This window comes from Schistocerca nitens, chromosome 2 (genome assembly GCF_023898315.1).
Source record: "Schistocerca nitens isolate TAMUIC-IGC-003100 chromosome 2, iqSchNite1.1, whole genome shotgun sequence".
Taxonomy (NCBI): domain Eukaryota; kingdom Metazoa; phylum Arthropoda; class Insecta; order Orthoptera; family Acrididae; genus Schistocerca; species Schistocerca nitens.
Window position 1 is genome coordinate 832,123,211 of NC_064615.1, and position 18,086 is coordinate 832,141,296.

Here is an 18,086-nt window from a genome sequence, read left to right on the forward strand (position 1 = left end):
TCTCCAAACAAACGCTAGTGATGTGCACAAGATGGGCACAGCTCCCCGTCTTCCAGTGAACTCACAATTTTGTTAGCTGAAAAATACAGCTTGCTATTCCTTCCCGCCAAACAGGGCATCTCCACCAATAGTGAAATATGAGCACTCATCCGGCCAATGGCGAGTTCCCTTCATGCACAAAAATCCCGCCAAGAGCAACACGTCGTGATAAAACGCCAATGACTTCTCGACTCATCCTTATTCTTCAAACAGCTGTCGCTTCTTCTTCATCTCCATGACATCACAAACATATTTTGCCAGTTTCGCGTTTTGCACCCAGAAAGTAGCGTCGCGTCAGAGGTTCTCTGAAAGTAAAAGCTGCACCCGAGGCTAGGCTCTGATTTTTCTTTAGGAAACCGTGACAGTATCTCCTGAAGGCACACTTCAGAACACAGCCAAGTGCCGGCTCCCTCTGACAGAATAACTTTCCTGGGCTCAGCTCGGCTGCAGGACAGGACTCAGCATTAAATGCATAATAGCTGATACCCCCAAGGCTGACCCAGCGTAGCGACTTTCATGGAGACAACACCAGAAGCTGCTAGCCTGTGATGATTACAGAGGACAATTTTTTTTTCGTTACGTCTGTCATTTCCTTGCCTGTCCAGTGTGCTTCCTGTTCCCAAGAACCGACACTCGTCTCGTTGATTTCACATTTCTTGTCAATACGTCTCGTACCACTGTGCAGATTCATTAGCGTCGTAGCCAGAACAGCTTCTTTGTGTTCCCTGTCAGTTGCAGTCTTCTTCCTTACACCACTGTGCCCTCCAATTCTAGGACATTTCTCGATTTTTTACGACAGATTTCACATCAACGTTAACAAACGCTATAACACTGTAATTGTCTTCTCAAGAGCTATCGAAAGCAGTTATAAGAAATATACGATTCCAGTTAAAAAGAAAAAGCACTCGCTTCAATATCTCCGTTGATAACAGCGCTAAAAACATCAACTAAACGAAAAAATATGTGCTCTTCGACGCTCTAACATTTGCTGAAAACCGCTTTTCGATATGTTAACAGTTCACTAAATAAAAAGGGTTTTAAGTATTACGTGACCAACCGTCTATATCAGATATAACATGGTCATCGTAAAAAATGTAGTATAAAGTATACAGAATGCCTCGTTAGATTAAGAGATGATTTGAGAACTCTGATCATCCCAAGTTAAATAAATAAATAAAGAGATAAATCCCAGATTCACAAATTGGGAAAAAAAGACATCACAATGGACCATCCTTGTTCTTTTCCTTCTTTCCCACCGTTTGTCCTGCAATGTAGCCGTATCCGTTCTTTTGGCTCTCTATTTCCACACGACCTTCTACTTGGGTAGGTTGGAGGCTCGCTATGCTGAGGTCTGTATGGAGAGCATCTGGTAAGCGTTGCCTCTGTTTCCCGATGAGTCGTTTACCATAGACTTTCAACGAAATCCCGCGTTTCACTGTTGTATCTTTGGCTGCTCGTCTACGTCTCTATACCACCATAGACAGCTTTCACCAACTGCGAAATAATCGCGTACACAAACAGTGATCCAATACTGTCAAATGTTTTTTATTCCAGTCTCTGATCATTGTGATCAGAGACTGGAATAAAAAACATTTGACAGTATTGGATCAATTCTTTAGACGATGACCGGTTTCAGTCCGTAATGACCATCCTCAGATCTTTTTTACACCATGTCCTAAAGTGATAAGGCCATAAAGGCATCGTCAAAACATATAAATATAACAGCAAACATATAAATATAATCAGCTGTGCTGTTTTGACGATGCCCTTATGGCCTTATCACTTTATAGGACCATGGTGTAAAAAAGATCTGAGGATGGTCATTACGGACTGAAACCGGTCATCGTCTAAATAATTCACATTGTGATCAGAGACTGGAATAAAAAACATTTGATAGACAGCTTTCCCTCATACGATGTGTCCCATTGTCACAGAGAAAACTCAGAGGCCATCTGATCATCAAAGTGAGTAGTTAATGCTGTCCTAGATGTAAGCACATAATGAAATACGTCATTGAAAACCACAAAATCTTCGAAAGGTACATCCCGTCGCACTTCGAAGACGACGACCAAACTGTTCTCCATGCAACATGGAATGTAAGATACGTAGGTAGAAAAAAAAGACAGAACATGGACTGGTGTATTAAAATAAACTGAGAACATACTGAATCATAAAAATATGCTGTTTTATATATACGAATGAAAGAATTATAACTGTTCATTTTAAAACAGACAGAGGCCATCTGATCATCAAAGACGTTTATGACCCAGCAAAAGAAAAATATGAGGAAACACCAGATGTTTTATGTGTAACTCCAAGTGGGGTTAAGTCCACTGCTAAAGGAATTATTTGCGGGCACCTTAATGTCACAGTAATTTTTTAAAGCAAATGAAGCATTGTACTTCATGTTCTTATTAAGAGTGTCCATTCGTGTGCCTTTCATGAGGTTCTATCACAGATAGCTGAATGGTCAGCGCGACGGACGACCGGGTTCGATTCCCGGTTTGGTCGGGGATTTTCTCCGCTCAGGGACTGGGTGTTGTGTTGTCTTAATCATCATTTCCTCCCCATCCGGCGCGCAGGTAGCCCAATTTGGCGTCGATTTCAGTAAGACCTGCACCAAGGCGGCCGGACCTGCCCCGTAAGGGGCCTCCCGGCCAGTGACGCCAAACGCTTATTTCCATTTTCCATCACAGTCTGAATTAAAAAAAAAAAAAAAGATTATGTATAATAGCATGTAGGTAATAATTTGCTTGTAGCATTTTTGTGTGTAAACTATTGTATATTTGTAATAGATACACAGTTAATAATCATCACATTAATTCATGTTGTCTCATCTCATCTTCTCATAACATTGACTTCAACATCTACCTCTGCATCTACATCTATATCGACATCCGTATCGAGACTCCGCAATCCACCTTACGGCCAGTGGCGGAGGGCACCCCGTACCACTACTAGCCAGTTACTTTCCTGTTCCGCCCGCAAACAGAACTAGGGAAAAATGACTTGTCTATGTACAAAAATGATGAAGAGCATCAGTAATACAATACATTGTTATGTCACTCCGTAAAAATATTTCCAGATTAGGGTAGGAGCCATTGTGTAATACCACGGATGTCCGGCGACGACAGCGAGAAACTGCCTTATAGGCCAGGTAGGGACAAGTCTTGGACACTACACGTACACGCGTATCTTAAGTCACGACACACGGAAACAGCAAGACTATTGCCTCAGCAATGCTGTAAGGATTCTTAATTTTGCTGCTCGTTTCTGTCGGTTTTGTTATTAACATAACACTGATTGATTTTCTCTTTTCCTGTAATAACACTAGATTTCACAATAAAGCGAATTTTAAGTATAATATTACTTCTTTTCCCAAGAAAGGTGTATTTAGAAACGAAAAATTTTAGCGCTGTTGCTGTGGCTAATTGATGGTTCAAATGGCTCTGAGCACTATGGGACTTAACTTCTGAGGTCATCAGTCCCCTAGAACTTAGAACTACTTAAACCTAACTAACCTAAGGACATCACACACATCCACGCCCGAGGCAAGATTCAAACCTGCGACCGTAGCGGTCACGCGGTTCCAGACTGCAGCGCCTAGAACCGCTCGTCCACCCCGGTCGGCGCTAATTGATGCTTCGGTTACTTTTACTCGGTAATTAGTGAAAACTAATAAAAACATGTGTTATAACAGAGACGAAATAAATACCAGGTTACTCAGTACTAAAATACCGGTATCGATTTTAACCCGTCGGTTTTTAGCATCCCTAACCTGCAGCTTGGGAATATGAGTCGGTGTAAGTAAACTTGCGATTCACAGTATGCTCAATAAAGGGGTCCCCGTCGTACACTGAATATTCTGAAGGAGTAAATTTAAATGTTGAAGAAAAGTGGTAATGTTTTTGTTCCATGAAGCTACCACAAATTTATCAACGTACCACAAAATCAGGAAGGTTTTGAGAATGTCAATAGTGAAGCCTTTTCTTCAGTCCTAAATAAAATAACTACCAGAAGTTTTCTCATGCCGATACCGTCTAGTTGCTCAAAGTACTGAAAACTGAATGAAAAGTATATTGTAGGAATCACTCGTTAAAAAGCACTGTCATGTCCTCCTAAAACATGCTACTACTGAATGCCGAAGACTTCTGTAAAGGGACTTCCGTAAATAAAGACACAACGTTAAAACTAACTAAAAGAGCCAATGGTTGAGCTTGAGCGCTTTTGACGACCTGTAAAGTCCTCTGAGTTCCGGATTTGGTTGTCGCATTTGCCTATGAGCGGAGAAGAAATGATGTAAGATGTATAGCTACGAAGTAGGTGGGTCGTCCAATGTTGCTTATTAAGGGGCGAAATCCTTGTGGATTTTCGAAAGATCATAGAGTCTTGGAGGAACAGCAGTCTGCTGGTGCAAACTATTAAAGATGAAGGGTTGGGTGCATACGACTCGTCCTGAGGAGTGCCAGATATTTAATGTGTTCGACAGTTCTGCATACCGCCGATTAAATAACGACTCCACTGGTAAGATTCATAGGAAAAACCTACTCTTCCTAAAGAAGAGGTAGCAAACCTCTGTCCGTCCTTTCAGATTTAGATTTTTTAGCGTTTTCTCTAAATTGTTTGTTGTCAAGGCCGGAATGGATAATTTGGAAAAACAGAACAAAACCAAATTAGCTCTTCAGTATACTTCAGACTGTCCTCGTGGTCTGGCTCCAATGATCTCGTCAACGGGATATTAAACACAATGCTTCCCTTATTTTTCAATCCTACATGACAATTAGATATACTTCAGTTTTCTATGAAAAAGACAACAACTTATTTCTCAAACGTTCTTAAAATTATTGTGACTCCAATGGCCTCACTATAAACAACTACTGGTTTATAGACAGAGAAAGGGCCGTGCTGTTTTTTCTTTTTTTGCGTGTTATGACTAGGTTTCAATTTTCCGTTGATGAAGCGTTCATTTGGGATAGAAACCGTGATTATTAACACAACGTAATTTTATTCAGAGTCAGCGGAATTAAAATTCCTGTCCGACGATACTGATTTCTGCAACTTTTCTAAATGACTTCAGACGAATGCCACAATGAAACTTTCAACGACGCTTTGGTTGATTGGTTCTTCTCTTCAGCAATATTTCAAACTGGCCGGAGTCACAATTCATATATTCTTTTCACATTAAAAGGATTGTCTGAGTAATCTTTGTTCTTTTCTACCCAAAGAGATGATCTCAGACCAGCAGCTTTCGTGTCTTGTACTCTCCTTCTGACTATTAGCAATTTCGGACGCTGCGTCAATAGCGGTTCACAGTCCTTCACTTGGAACACTTAATACAATTTGAACAAGCGAAAGAAACTACCATCTCACTGTTTTTGACAAAGAGTATGATCATTAAAGACTTCTAATATGTCGCGATGTTTACGGAAGTAAAAGTTACTTCAGTTCGCTCGAGTGGAGTTCACATGCCTGCTTGGCCATCGAGATTTAGATTTACTGTGGTTTCCCTAAACAGGCATGTCACATACGCTTCCTCCCAGCATTCCTAATCAACTGGTTTTGTGGATTTGGCATCTACCTTTTCTAATGCTATTGTGGTCGACGGAACTTTCCTTCCTGGTGCCAACTTTCGAAAATGCAGATAGCTTTGGTGTATCGTTTGTGCCAAACTTAGTGAAGAGAAGGAGGTTATTAAAATATGACACCATTCCGACACGGGGTCAACGGTGATGAATCACAGTCTGGATGTGTGGAGAGAGAGAGAGAGAGAGAGAGAGGGAGAGAGAGAGAGAGAGAGATTTGAATCTGGCTCATGCTTTCTACATTTCCATTGCCATATCCAGTGCATGCAGAACGACGATCGCTCAGTGGTATGATGGTTGAGCGTAAGTTGCTTGATGAAATTTCCTTGTACAACTTCTGGCTCCGTGTAATACCGGGCCAAACAGATAACGTCTATCAGGGTGGCGTAATAGATACGTCTCGAGTAGAGAGAAAGAGCGCATCTCGAACGGTATCTCTGTGACATTAGACTGACGGGGGCTATTTATACTGCGTGCGCTCACCAGCCAGCAGTCAGCAGCTAGCAGCGAGTAAGTCAGCAGTCATGGACAGGTACGCAGGCCGCGTCGCTCTGGTCACAGGCGCCAGCGTCGGCATCGGGGCAGCCATCACCCAAAGTCTGCTCCGGCACGGACTCACCGTGGTGGGACTGGCTAGGAGAGTCGACAAGGTCAAGGTAAGCTGCACCAGCCACTGCTCGCCTCTCTTGTAGCCCTACACCAGGCCTGGGAAAGATTTGGGGAGCTGAGTCTGCTCACCTCTCCTGCTTCCCCCACCACTACGCTATTCCGAGCAAGTGTATCAGTGAGGTGACTGTATGCTGAAAGCTACACACATGATAAACTTAGGGATATACACTACTGGCCATTAAAATTGCTACACCAAGATGAAATGCAGATGATAAACGGGTATTCATTGGACAAATATATTATACTAGAACTGACATGTGATTACATTTTCACGCAATTTGGGTGCATAGATCCTGAGAAATCAGTACCCAGAACAACCACCTGCCCATGCAGCTTCAACACGATACCACAGTTCATCAAGAGTAGTGACAGACGTATTGTGACGAGCCAATTGCACGGGCACCATTGACCAGACGTTTTCAATTGGTGAGAGATCTCGAGAATGTGCTGTCCAGGGCAGTAGTCGAACATTTTCTGTATCCAGAAAGGCCCATACAGGACCTGCAACATGCGGTCGTGCATTATCCTGCTGAAATGTAGGGTTTCGCAGGGATCGAATGAAGGGTAGAGCCACGAGTCGTAACACATCTGAACTGTAACGTCCACTGTTCAAAGTGCCATCAATGCGAACAAGAGGTGACCGAGATGTGTAACCAATGGCACCCCATACCATCACGCCAGGTGATATGCCAGTATGGCGATGACAAATACACGCTTTCAATGTGCATTCACCGCGATGTCGCCAAACACGGATGCGACCACCATGATGCTGTAAACAGAACCTGGATTCATCCGAAAAAACCGACGTTTTGCTATTCGTGCACCCAGGTTCGTCGTTGAGTACACCATCGCAGGCGCTCCTGTCTGTGATGCAGCGTCAGGGGTAGCCGCAGCCATGGTCTCCGAGCTGATAGTCCATGCTGCTGCAAACGTCGTCGAACTGTTCGTGCAGATGGTTGTTGTCTTGCAAACGTCCCCTTCTGTTGACTCAGGGATCGAGACGTGGCTGCACGATCCGTTACAGCCCTGCGGATAAGATGCCTGTCATCTCGACTGCTAGTGATACGAGGCCGTTGGGATCCAGCACGGCGTTCCGTATTACCCTCCTGAACCCACCGATTCCATATTCTGCTAACAGTCATTGGATCTCACCAACGCGAGCAGCAATGTCGTGATACGATAAACCGCAATCGTGATAGGCTACAATCCGACCTTTATCAAAGTCGGAAACGTGATGGTACGCTTTCCCCTCCTTACACGAGGCATCACAACAACGTTTCACTAGGCAACGCCAGTCTACTGCTGTTTGTGTATGAGAAATCGGTTGGAAACTTTACTCATGTCAGCACGTTGTAGGTGCGCCACCGGCGCCAGCCTTGTGTGAATGCTGTGAAAAGCTAATCATTTGCATATCACAGCCTCTTCTTCCTGTCGGTCAAATGTCGCGTCTGTAGCACGTCATCTTCGTGGTGTAGCAATTTTAATGGCCAATATTGTACGTTTGCAACACAGTACAACTACTTTTATAAGCAGGATTTCATCAAATGTGCTTATTTTCACTTTTTTCTTTTTCTTTCAAAGCAACAACTTTTATTACTCTGTTAAAGCGGTACGCTAAATAGTGCTAATATGACGAGACAACCTACAAAAAGCTTTATGGAGAGGCATTTACGATTAATTTGTGATGTTTACAAATTTATGCACATTTTGATTTTATAATACGTAATAAATCCAGAAATCATGATCCCTGATAGTCACACCTGAATGTTGCTACAATGTTGTCAATTGCATAAAAAAATTATGCACCCATGTGTTGTATCAAACACTGAAATACTTTAGCGGCTTGTCTGTGCGGTCGAGGACATTACTCTTGGGGTGACATTTTATAAAAATCTCGTAAATACCTGGATCGGATAAACAGGTTGCTGAGCAGGGTGTTATACTGTACATCTGTCAGCTCAAGTTGGAAGTAATGATATGGTAAGATGCTATGGGACCAAACTTCTGAGGTCATCGGTTCGTAAGCTTACACACTACTTAATTTAACGTAAACTGACTTACGCTAAGGTCAACAGGCACACCCATCCCCGAGGGAGGACTCGGACATCCGACGTGGGAGCCGCGCAGACCGTGACAAGGCGCCCTATACCGTGTGGCTACCCCGCGCGGTTGGAAGAAATGAGGTACATTAGCAGCCAAAAGCGAGAACGATCTGACAAATAAATCGAAATCCGTCCTTAGCAATACAATGCTTTGGAATCTTTTTGGGAAACTGTGATGAAATGTTCCAGTTACTAAAGAGTAGACAGTCATGTCTGGCCCAGGAATGATTGCCTTGACTTGCTGAAATGTTCCATGTCATGAACACGAAGCTGATTTTTCCATAGTAATACTTTTTGTTTGATGCTATCAGCCTTGTACGCCATATGTTACCAAATGATTCTACCCTTGTGTTAAGACACTTAAGGAATTCAAATAATACTCTATGTTTGCGAGCTAACTTCCCAAAGACGTTCGGGCTCACATGCGATTCCTCTTCGTCGAAATGTCTTGGCTCAGACTCGTCTAGTGGTTGAACCGCACGTGTCGCATTACATTCCCTTTGGTTAAATATTCTGGCTGATGGCAAGTTTGCGAAATACAAAATTAACATAACATACAATAACAGTAATAATAATATCGGGAACCAAATTAACGACCCATAAATGATGTAGGCCACACAGTTGCGATTTGGTTAGCATAATGTTTATTCAAAAAGTAAACTAATGGTGAAAGTGCTCCTGTTTAAAGTTACTGTCACACTCGAGCGCATATCTGTTTGATACAGTTCGATCATTCACAATCTCATCGCGAAACACAAGTCCAATACTCCGCTTTCTTAACTACACGAAAAATTGGAGTTCACACCAGGCGCGCATCTGCTCACCACTCAGAGTCTAAGTCCCGCGATACCACACAACACGAAATTTTCTAAGTTGTTTCACTTCCTAGCTACCTGAAGAACGACCTTTCGCTTTCGCGTCTCGTCCAGCACTGTTCACTTTGGTGTCTCCAGCCAAACTGCCCGTTTTCGCGTCTGCATACGAACTGTACCCTTTGGTGTCTCCAGCCGAACTGACCCTCTCTACCCGTCTCCGGCCGCGCCCCCCGTGTGCCGAACATTGTCGCTCAACTGACTAGGGCAGTTCCCTTTCCTGAAGCCGCCCATCTAATTGGCTACACCTTATTCTACATTATTTTACTTTTTAACATATTTAAATAATCAAAGCTTGGCCACTTTCACGTTCTAAATAAAGTAACAATAATATCCATTACATAATTAACGTTACATTCTTTTACATAAAAGCAGTACAATTTCATTCTTAGCTTTGAATATCATGGTCAATAGCCTTGCACCAATGTGCTTTCAGATAAATAAATAAAGAACAAAAGTAACTATTATGCACTAAACTTTACAACAAATATTCTATTACCTAATGAGTCAATAAAGTGTCATGCTCTCATCGTTAAATATGTTTTGTGTGGAGGAAGTGATGATCTGATGCTTAAGTGAAAATACTGATAATTTAAATTTACTATATATTTTTAATAAATAAAGTTACAGAGTTGATATTTACAACATTTGTCATTTTAATGATGCGCTTCCATATGAAATGTCGATCGTTAAGATCGATCAAAGCATTCAGATCTTAGCATACATGTCTTTCTTACAAAACTTGTTAATTTCACTTTAACAGTAAATCCTAAACTATTTAGATATGATTAATATTCAAATTTTATTGGGATCACCATGAAAATTTATGGAGGATAACAGATTAAAATTACTGTCGCTTGATTCCCTGCATTAGTACAGAATTAAATAGTTTTCATAAATGTTTACCTTTATGGCCGATCTTGGGTCTCCCATATTTAACGTTGCTACGTCTCCTCGACCACAAACGGATTCTACGGAGTTTCCCTATGACGTAGGTTCTCGTCTGTCTCACTCGCACACTACAGCGCTTAGGCCTGAATAGACAATAGACGCCTGTGAGTTTCCCCATCTCGTGGTGAATCTGCGCCCTTTGTGGCACGCGGTCCTGGACGACAGGGTTCGCTTCACAATTCCTGAAGGCTGGCTCTTTCAGTCATATACTTAAATGAGAGAGAAATGTTCGTTAACTCACATGTTGACTACAAAAGATGTTGTCAGCACTCTGCTTACCATTAACTCAGTTTTTGCCCTAATGGCTGCCTTCAGTTCACTCAGCTTTCATTGTCATTCATCAGAAGACAAGTGAATCAAATTGTCTTTGTGGTTGGTGCTGTAATGATGTGTCAGTAAATTGTCATTCGTCAGAAGACAAGTGAATCAAATTGTCTTTGTGGTTGGTGCTGTAATGATGTGTCAGTAAGTGTTTATCCATATTAAGTACTTTGCACGGCGTTAATATTATACGAATAGTGAGGTAATTTCCATTCGGAATTGAGCGATATGGCTTTTCCACTTGTCATTTTTTAGACATGGGTGTAGACGCTATAGTGTTACTAATGCAGAACGTAAATCTAATTTAACGCAAGTAATATTGCCAGCAGACTGCCTGCTGTATGACAAGGCGAATGCTTTGCTCTAGCGACGTCCATCTGCAGCCTTCATCCTCCTCTTACTCCTCATCCCCCGTCCGCACTCGCCGCTGCGCTCGTAGCGCTAGGAAGGATTGTTGGTTGGTTGGTTTGGGGAAGGAGACCAGACAGCGAGGTCATCGGTCTCATCGGATTAGGGAACGATGGGGAAGGAAGTCGGCCGTGCCCTTTGAAAGGAACCATCCCGGCATTTGCCTGGAGCGATTTAGGGAAATCACGGAAAACCTAAATCAGGATGGCCGGACGCGGGATTGAACCGTCGTCCTCCCGAATGCGAGTTCAGTGTCTAACCACTGTGCCACCTCGCTCGGTGCTAGGAAGGAGCGCGACCTGAGCGCACGCACTCGCGGAAAACTTGTTTGGCCATGCCTGTCCTAAACTGTAAGCGTCCATTAAAGTGCGTCTTAAAGTGTACCACGAAAGTCCAGTGTGGTTAAACGTGCCGCAAGGCACACATCAGTATTGTACTGATAGAGAGCAAGCTATATAGACATTGAGTACCAAAAGGAAATAGGACACTCTTGATTTTTCTGCAGTCGTTGCGCTAAATACGGGGGCAGTGAAGTAAACGATCATTATAGGTGAAAAAAACAGAACTTCTTTTAGAGGGATAATCACTGAAATGTTGTTGTTGTTGCTGTGGTCTTCAGTCCACAGAATGGTTTGATGCAGCTCTCCATGCTACTCCATACTGTGCAATCTTCTTCATCTCCCAGTACCTACTGCAACCTACATCCATCTGAATCTGCTTAGTGTATTTATCTCTTGGTCTCCCTCTACGATTTTTGCCCTACACGCTGCCTTCCAACACTAAATTGGTGATCCCTTGATGCCTCAGAACATGTACTACCGACCGATCCCTTCTTCTAGTCAAATTGTGCCGCAAATTCCTCTTCTCCCCAATTCTTTTCAGTACCTCCTCATTAATTACGTGATCTACCCATCTAATCTTCAGTATTCTTCTGTAGCACCACATTTCGAAAGTTTCTATTCTCATCTTGTCTGAACTATATATCGTCCATGTTTCACTTCCATATATGGCTACACTCCATACAAATACTTTCACAAAAGACTTCCTGACACTTAAATCTATACTCGATGTTAACAAATTTCTCTTCTTCAGAAACGCTTTCCTTACCATTGCCAGTCTACATTTCATATCCTCTCTACTTCGACCATCATCAGTTATTTTGCTCCCCAAATAGCAAAACTCATTTACTACTTTAAGTGTCTCATTTCCTAATCTAATTTTCTCAGCATCACCTGATTTAATTCGACTACATTGCATTATCCTCGTTTTGCTTTAGTTGATGCTCATCTTATATCCTCCTTTGAAGACACTGCCCGTTCCGTTCAGCTGCTCTTCCAGGTTCTTTGCTGTCTCTGACAGAATTATAATATCAGCGGCGAACCTCAAAGTTTTTATTTCTTCTCCATGGATTTTAATTCCTACTCCGAATTTTTCTTTTGTTTCCTTTACTGCTTGCTCAATATACAAATTGAATAACATTGGGGATAGGCTACAACCCTATCTCACTTCCTCCCCAACCACTACTTCCCTTTCATGTTCCTCGACCCTTGTAACTTCCAGCTGGTTTCTGTACAAATTGTAAAAAGCCTTTCGCTCCCTGTATTTTAACCCTGTCACCTTCAGAATTTGAAAGAGAGTATTCCAGTCAACGTTGTCAAAAACTTTTTCTAAGTCTACAAATGCTAGAAACGTAGGCTTGCCATTCCTTAATCTATCTTCTAAGATAAATCCTAGGGTCAGTATTGCCTCACGTGTTCCAACATTTCTACTGATCTTCCCCGAGGTTGGCTTCTACCAGTTTTTCCATTCTTGTGTACAGAATTCGTGATAGTATTTTGCAGCCGTGACTTATTAAACTGATAGTTCGGTAATTTTCACATCTGTCAGCACCTGCTTTCTTTGGGATTGGAATTATCATATTCTTCTTGAAGCCTGAGGGTATTTCCCCTGTTTCATACATCTTGCTCACCAGATGATAGAGTTTTTTCAGGGCTGGCTCTCCGAAGGCTATCAGTAGTTCTAATGGAATGTTGTCTAGTCCAGAGGCCTAGTCTCGACTTAGGTCTTTCAGTGCTCTGTCAAACTCTTCACGCAATATCATACAGGGTGTTTCAAAAATGACCGGTATATTTGAAACGGCAATAAAAACCAAACGAGCAGCGATAGAAATACACCGTTTGTTGCAATATGCTTGGGACAACAGTACATTTTCAGGCGGACAAACTTTCGAAATTACAGTAGTTACAATTTTCAACAACAGATGGCGCTGCAAGCGATGTGAAAGATATAGAAGACAACGCAGTCTGTGGGTGCGCCATTCTGTTCGTCGTCTTTCTGCTGTAAGCGTGTGCTGTTCACAACGTGCAAGTGTGCTGTAGACAACATGGTTTATTCCTTAGAACAGAGGATTTTTCTGGTGTTGGAATTCCACCGCCTAGAACACAGTGTTGTTGCAACAAGACGACGTTTTCAACGGAGGTTTAATGCAACCAAAGGACCGAAAAGCGATACAATAAGGGATCTGTTTGAAAAATTTCAACGGACTGGGAACGTGACGGATGAACGTGCTGGAAAGGTAGGGCGACCGCGTACGGCAACCACAGAGGGCAACGCGCAGCTAGTGCATCAGGTGATCCAACAGCGGCCTCGGGTTTCCGTTCGCCGTGTTGCAGCTGCGGTCCAAATGACGCCAACGTCCACATATCGTCTCATGCGCCAGAGTTTACACCTCTATCCATACAAAATTAAAACGCGGCAACCCCTCAGCGCCGCTACCATTGCTGCACGAGAGACATTCGCTAACGATATAGTGCACAGGATTGATGACGGCGATATGCATGTGGGCAGCATTTGCTTTACTGACGAAGCTTATTTTTACCTGGACGGCTTCGTCAATAAACAGAACTGGCGCATATGGGGAACCGAAAAGCCCCATGTTGCAGTCCCATCGTCCCCGCATCCTCAAAAAGTACTGGTCTGGGCCGCCATGTCTTCCAAAGGAATCATTGGCCCATTTTTCAGATCCGAAACGATTACTGCATCACGCTATCTGGACATTCTTCGTGAATTTGTGGCGGTACAAACTGCCTTAGACGACACTGCGAACACCTCGTGGTTTATGCAAGATGGTGCCCGGCCACATCGCACGGCCGACGTCTTTAATTTCCTGAATGAATATTTCGATGATCGTGTGATTGGTTTGGGCTATCCGAAACATACAGGAGGCGGCGTGGATTGGCCTCCCTATTCGCCAGACATGAACCCCTGTGACTTCTTTCTGTGAGGACACTTGAAAGACCAGGTGAACCACCAGAATCCAGAAACAATTGAACAGCTGAAGCAGTACATCTCATCTGCATGTGAAGCCATTCCGCCAGACACGTTGTCAAAGGTTTCGGGTAATTTCATTCAGAGACTACGCCATATTATTGCTACGCATGGTGGATATGTGGAAAATATCGTACTATAGAGTTTCCCAGACCGCAGCGCCATCTGTTGTTGAAAATTGTAACTACTGTAATTTCGAAAGTTTGTCTGCCTGAAAATGTACTGTTGTCCCAAGCATATTTCAACAAACGGTGTATTTCTATCGCTGCTCGTTTAGTTTTTATTGCCGTTTCAAATATACCGGTCATTTTTGATGGTTCAAATGGCTCTGAGCACTATGGGACTCAACTGCTGTGGTCATCAGTCCCCTAGGACTTAGAGCTACTTAACCCTAACTAACCTAAGGACATCACACACAGCCATGCCCGAGGCAGGATTCGAACCTGCGACCGTAGCAGTCGCACGGTTCCGGACTGCGCGCCTAGAACCGCGAGACCACCGCGGCCGGCCGGTCATTTTTGAAACACCCTGTATCTCCCATTTCGTCTTCATCTACGTCCTCTTCAATTTCCATAATAATGCACTCAAGGACATCGCCCTTTTACAGACCCTCGTCTTTTTACCTACTTGATCCTCTGCTGCCTTCAAAATGGTTCAAATGGCTCTGAGCACTATGGGACTTAACTTCTGAGGTCATCAGTCCCCTAGAACTTAGAACTACTTAAACATAACTAACCTAAGGACACTACACACATCCATCCCCGGGGGAGATTCGAACCTGAGACCGTAGCGGTCGCGCGGTTCCAGACTGTAGCGCCTTGAACCGCTCGGCCACTCCGGCCGTCTGCTGCCTTCACTATTTTTTCTCTCAAAGCTACTCTCCTCTTTTACTGTATTTCTTTCCCCCGTTCTTGTCAATCGTTCCCTAATGCTCTCTCCGAAACTCTCTACAACCTCCGGTTCTTTCACTTTATCCAAGTCCCATCTCCTTAAATTCCCACCTTTTTGCAGTTTCTTCAGTTTTAATCTACAGTTCATAACCAATAGATTGTGGCCGGAGTCCACATCTGCCCCTGGAAATGTCTTACAAATTAAGACTTGGTTCCTAAATCTCTGTCTTACAATTATATAATATATCTGAAACCTTCCAGTGTCTCCAGGCGTCCTCCATGTATACAGTCTTCTTTCGTGATTCTTGAACCAAGTGTTAGCTATGGTTAAGTTACGCTCTGTGCAAAATTCTACCAAGCGGCTTCCTCTTTCATTTCTTACCCCTATTCCATATCCGTTTACTGGTTTTCCTTCTCTTCCTTTTCCTACTGTAGAATTCCAGTCCCCCATGCCTATTAAATTTTCGTCACTATCTGAATAATTTCTTTTATCTCATCATGCATTTCTTCAATCTCTTCGTCATCTGCGGAGCTAGTTGGCATATAAACTTCTACTACTGTGGCAGGCATGGGCGTCGTGTCTATCTTGGCTACAATAATGATTTCACTATGCTGTTCGTAGTGGCTTACCCGCGCCTTTATCTTTTTATTCATTATTAAACCTACTCGTGCATTACCCCTATTTGATTTTGTATTTATAAACGTGTATTCACCTGACTAGAAGTTTTGTTCCGCCTGTCACCGAACTTCACTAATTCCCACTATATCTAACTTTAACCTATCAATTTCCCTTTTTAAATTTTCTAACCTACTTGCCAGATTAAGGGATTTAACATGCCACGCTCCGATCCGTAGAATGCCAGTTTTGGTTCTGCTGATAACGACGTTCTCCTGAGTAGTTCCTCCCCCCCCGCCCCCCCCCCCCCCCGGAGATCCGAATGGGGTACTATTTTACCTCCGGAATATTTTACCCAAGAGGACGCCATCATCATTTAACCATACAGTGAAGCTGCCTGCCCTCGGGAATAATTACGGCTGTAATTTCCCATCGCTTTCAGCTGTTCGCAGTACCATCACAGGAAGGCCGTTTTGGTTAATGTTACAACCCCAGGTCAGTCAATCATCGAGACTGTTGCCCGTGCAACAACTGAAAACACTGCTGACCCTCTTCAGGAGCCACACGTTTGTCTGGCCTCTCAACAGACACCCCTCCGTTGTGATTGCGCCTACGTTACGGCCATCTGTATCACTGAGGTACGCAAGCCTCCCCATCAACTGCAAGGTCCATGGATCATGGGAAGGAATCGCTGAAATATTGTAACAAAACACTAAATTTTGTTAAATGTAAGTAACAGTTTTTCACTGTAAATAATATACTGCGTTTATTTAGAAATCTCAGTTTAATTGTGTTTTAGAGACGCTTCTATTTTCGCATGTATCTCCAGATAACAAAAGCTCTTAAAAACCACACTTTCACTGGGAAAAAATACTTGTGGCCAGCACCATTTCTCTTTGAGGTTTTAGTGGCATCCCTTCCTCTCCAGTATTGTAATGCAGAATTCTTATTGTCTGATGTGTTGGCAGAAGAGCCAACACCGTGTTGCTAGAGGAGGCCGAAATGCACGCGTTTAAGCTCACGCAGACTGGCGTGAGGTCTGGAACAAGGTAAGTAATTATAGTAGCCAAAAATAGTACATAGCTTCTGGAATACTTAACTTTAATCCATAATTGGAGAACATCGCTCTTGATGATACATAATTACAATCTCAATATAAACTGGTAATGGCGCCTTGCTAGGTCGTAGCAAATGACGTAGCTGAAGGCTATGCTAACTATCGTCTCGGCAAATGAGAGCGTAGTTTGTCAGTATAGCATCGCTAGCAAAGTCGGCTGTACAACTGGGGCGAGTGCTAGGAAGTCTCTCTAGACCTGCCGGTGGCGGCGCTCGGTCTGCAATCACTGACAGTGGCGACACGCGGGTCCGACGTATACTAACGGACCGCGGCCGATTTAAAGGCTACCACCTAGCAAGTGTGGTGTCTGGCGGTGACACCACGTTGTCTTTCTTTGTTTCCACCAATGTTGTCGGCGTCCCACAAACTTAACATACAGCACATTTCTTGTAGTGTTGTATTGGATTTGGTGCGAATGTAATACTCTTCACTTCTAATGTCAAAGAGACGTAGCGTTGCTGCCTCTGGATACGGGGTCCGGGGTTCGATACCGGGCCGGGTTGGGGATTTCCTCTGCCCGGGGACTGGGTGTTTATGTTGTTCTCATCATTTCATCATCTTCTTCATTCGCGAAGAAATCACTTTGTCGGCGCGGGGCGAACATTATTGAAGCTGTGAAGCATGGTTGGTAGCACGTCAGTGGGTGAACACTTAGGCAACTTTCGTGTAACATCGGATGCGCTTTAACACATGGATATAGCTTCGTCTTCGATACCGTTCAATATGCTACAATAGGATGGAGGAAGGAGTTTAGGCAATACGCGAAACTCCCCAGACTCTTGTTGTGCGATAAAACTAACGTAGGACTATTTAATTATGTACTATCTAAATTTAGACCTTGAGACCGCGCTATGCTGTTCTTCTTTCATTATGGGCCGTAAGCAACTAAGCTAGCTTTATGCTCTCTTCAGTACTTCTTCGTCTGTTCACCTTTTCTTTCCCAGTTTCTACTGTATATCATCTTCAATGCTCCTGGGATTCATTTATCTGGGGAAATACTTGTTTCCGTATATTGTTCAGTCTTCAGTTTCTTGCTTATTTGTACCAATTTCTTCTAGGCCTTCATGCATTTTCCTAAGCCAGTTGGGTTAATTTATCTAAATTTTGTATGATTTTTCCTGGCGTTCTGCTAGGACTCATTCTTCATCTCTACTTTATTGTACGTTATTGTTTATTTCTGGGTGACTTCTTA

The 18,086-nt window shown here is 43.2% G+C and overlaps 1 protein-coding gene across 1 annotated transcript in view; it reads left to right on the forward strand.

The window, feature by feature from the left end:
- Nucleotides 1-6,127: 6,127 nt before the first annotated feature.
- The window catches only part of LOC126234660 (dehydrogenase/reductase SDR family member 11-like), a 32,790-nt gene continuing 20,831 nt past the window's right edge, over nt 6,128-18,086 (forward strand). Inside the window, exon 1 of the mRNA XM_049943390.1 lies at nt 6,128-6,277. Within this exon, the coding sequence (XP_049799347.1) occupies nt 6,146-6,277 (132 nt within the window). The 5' untranslated portion in view covers nt 6,128-6,145. The remainder of the gene's footprint in view (nt 6,278-18,086) is intronic.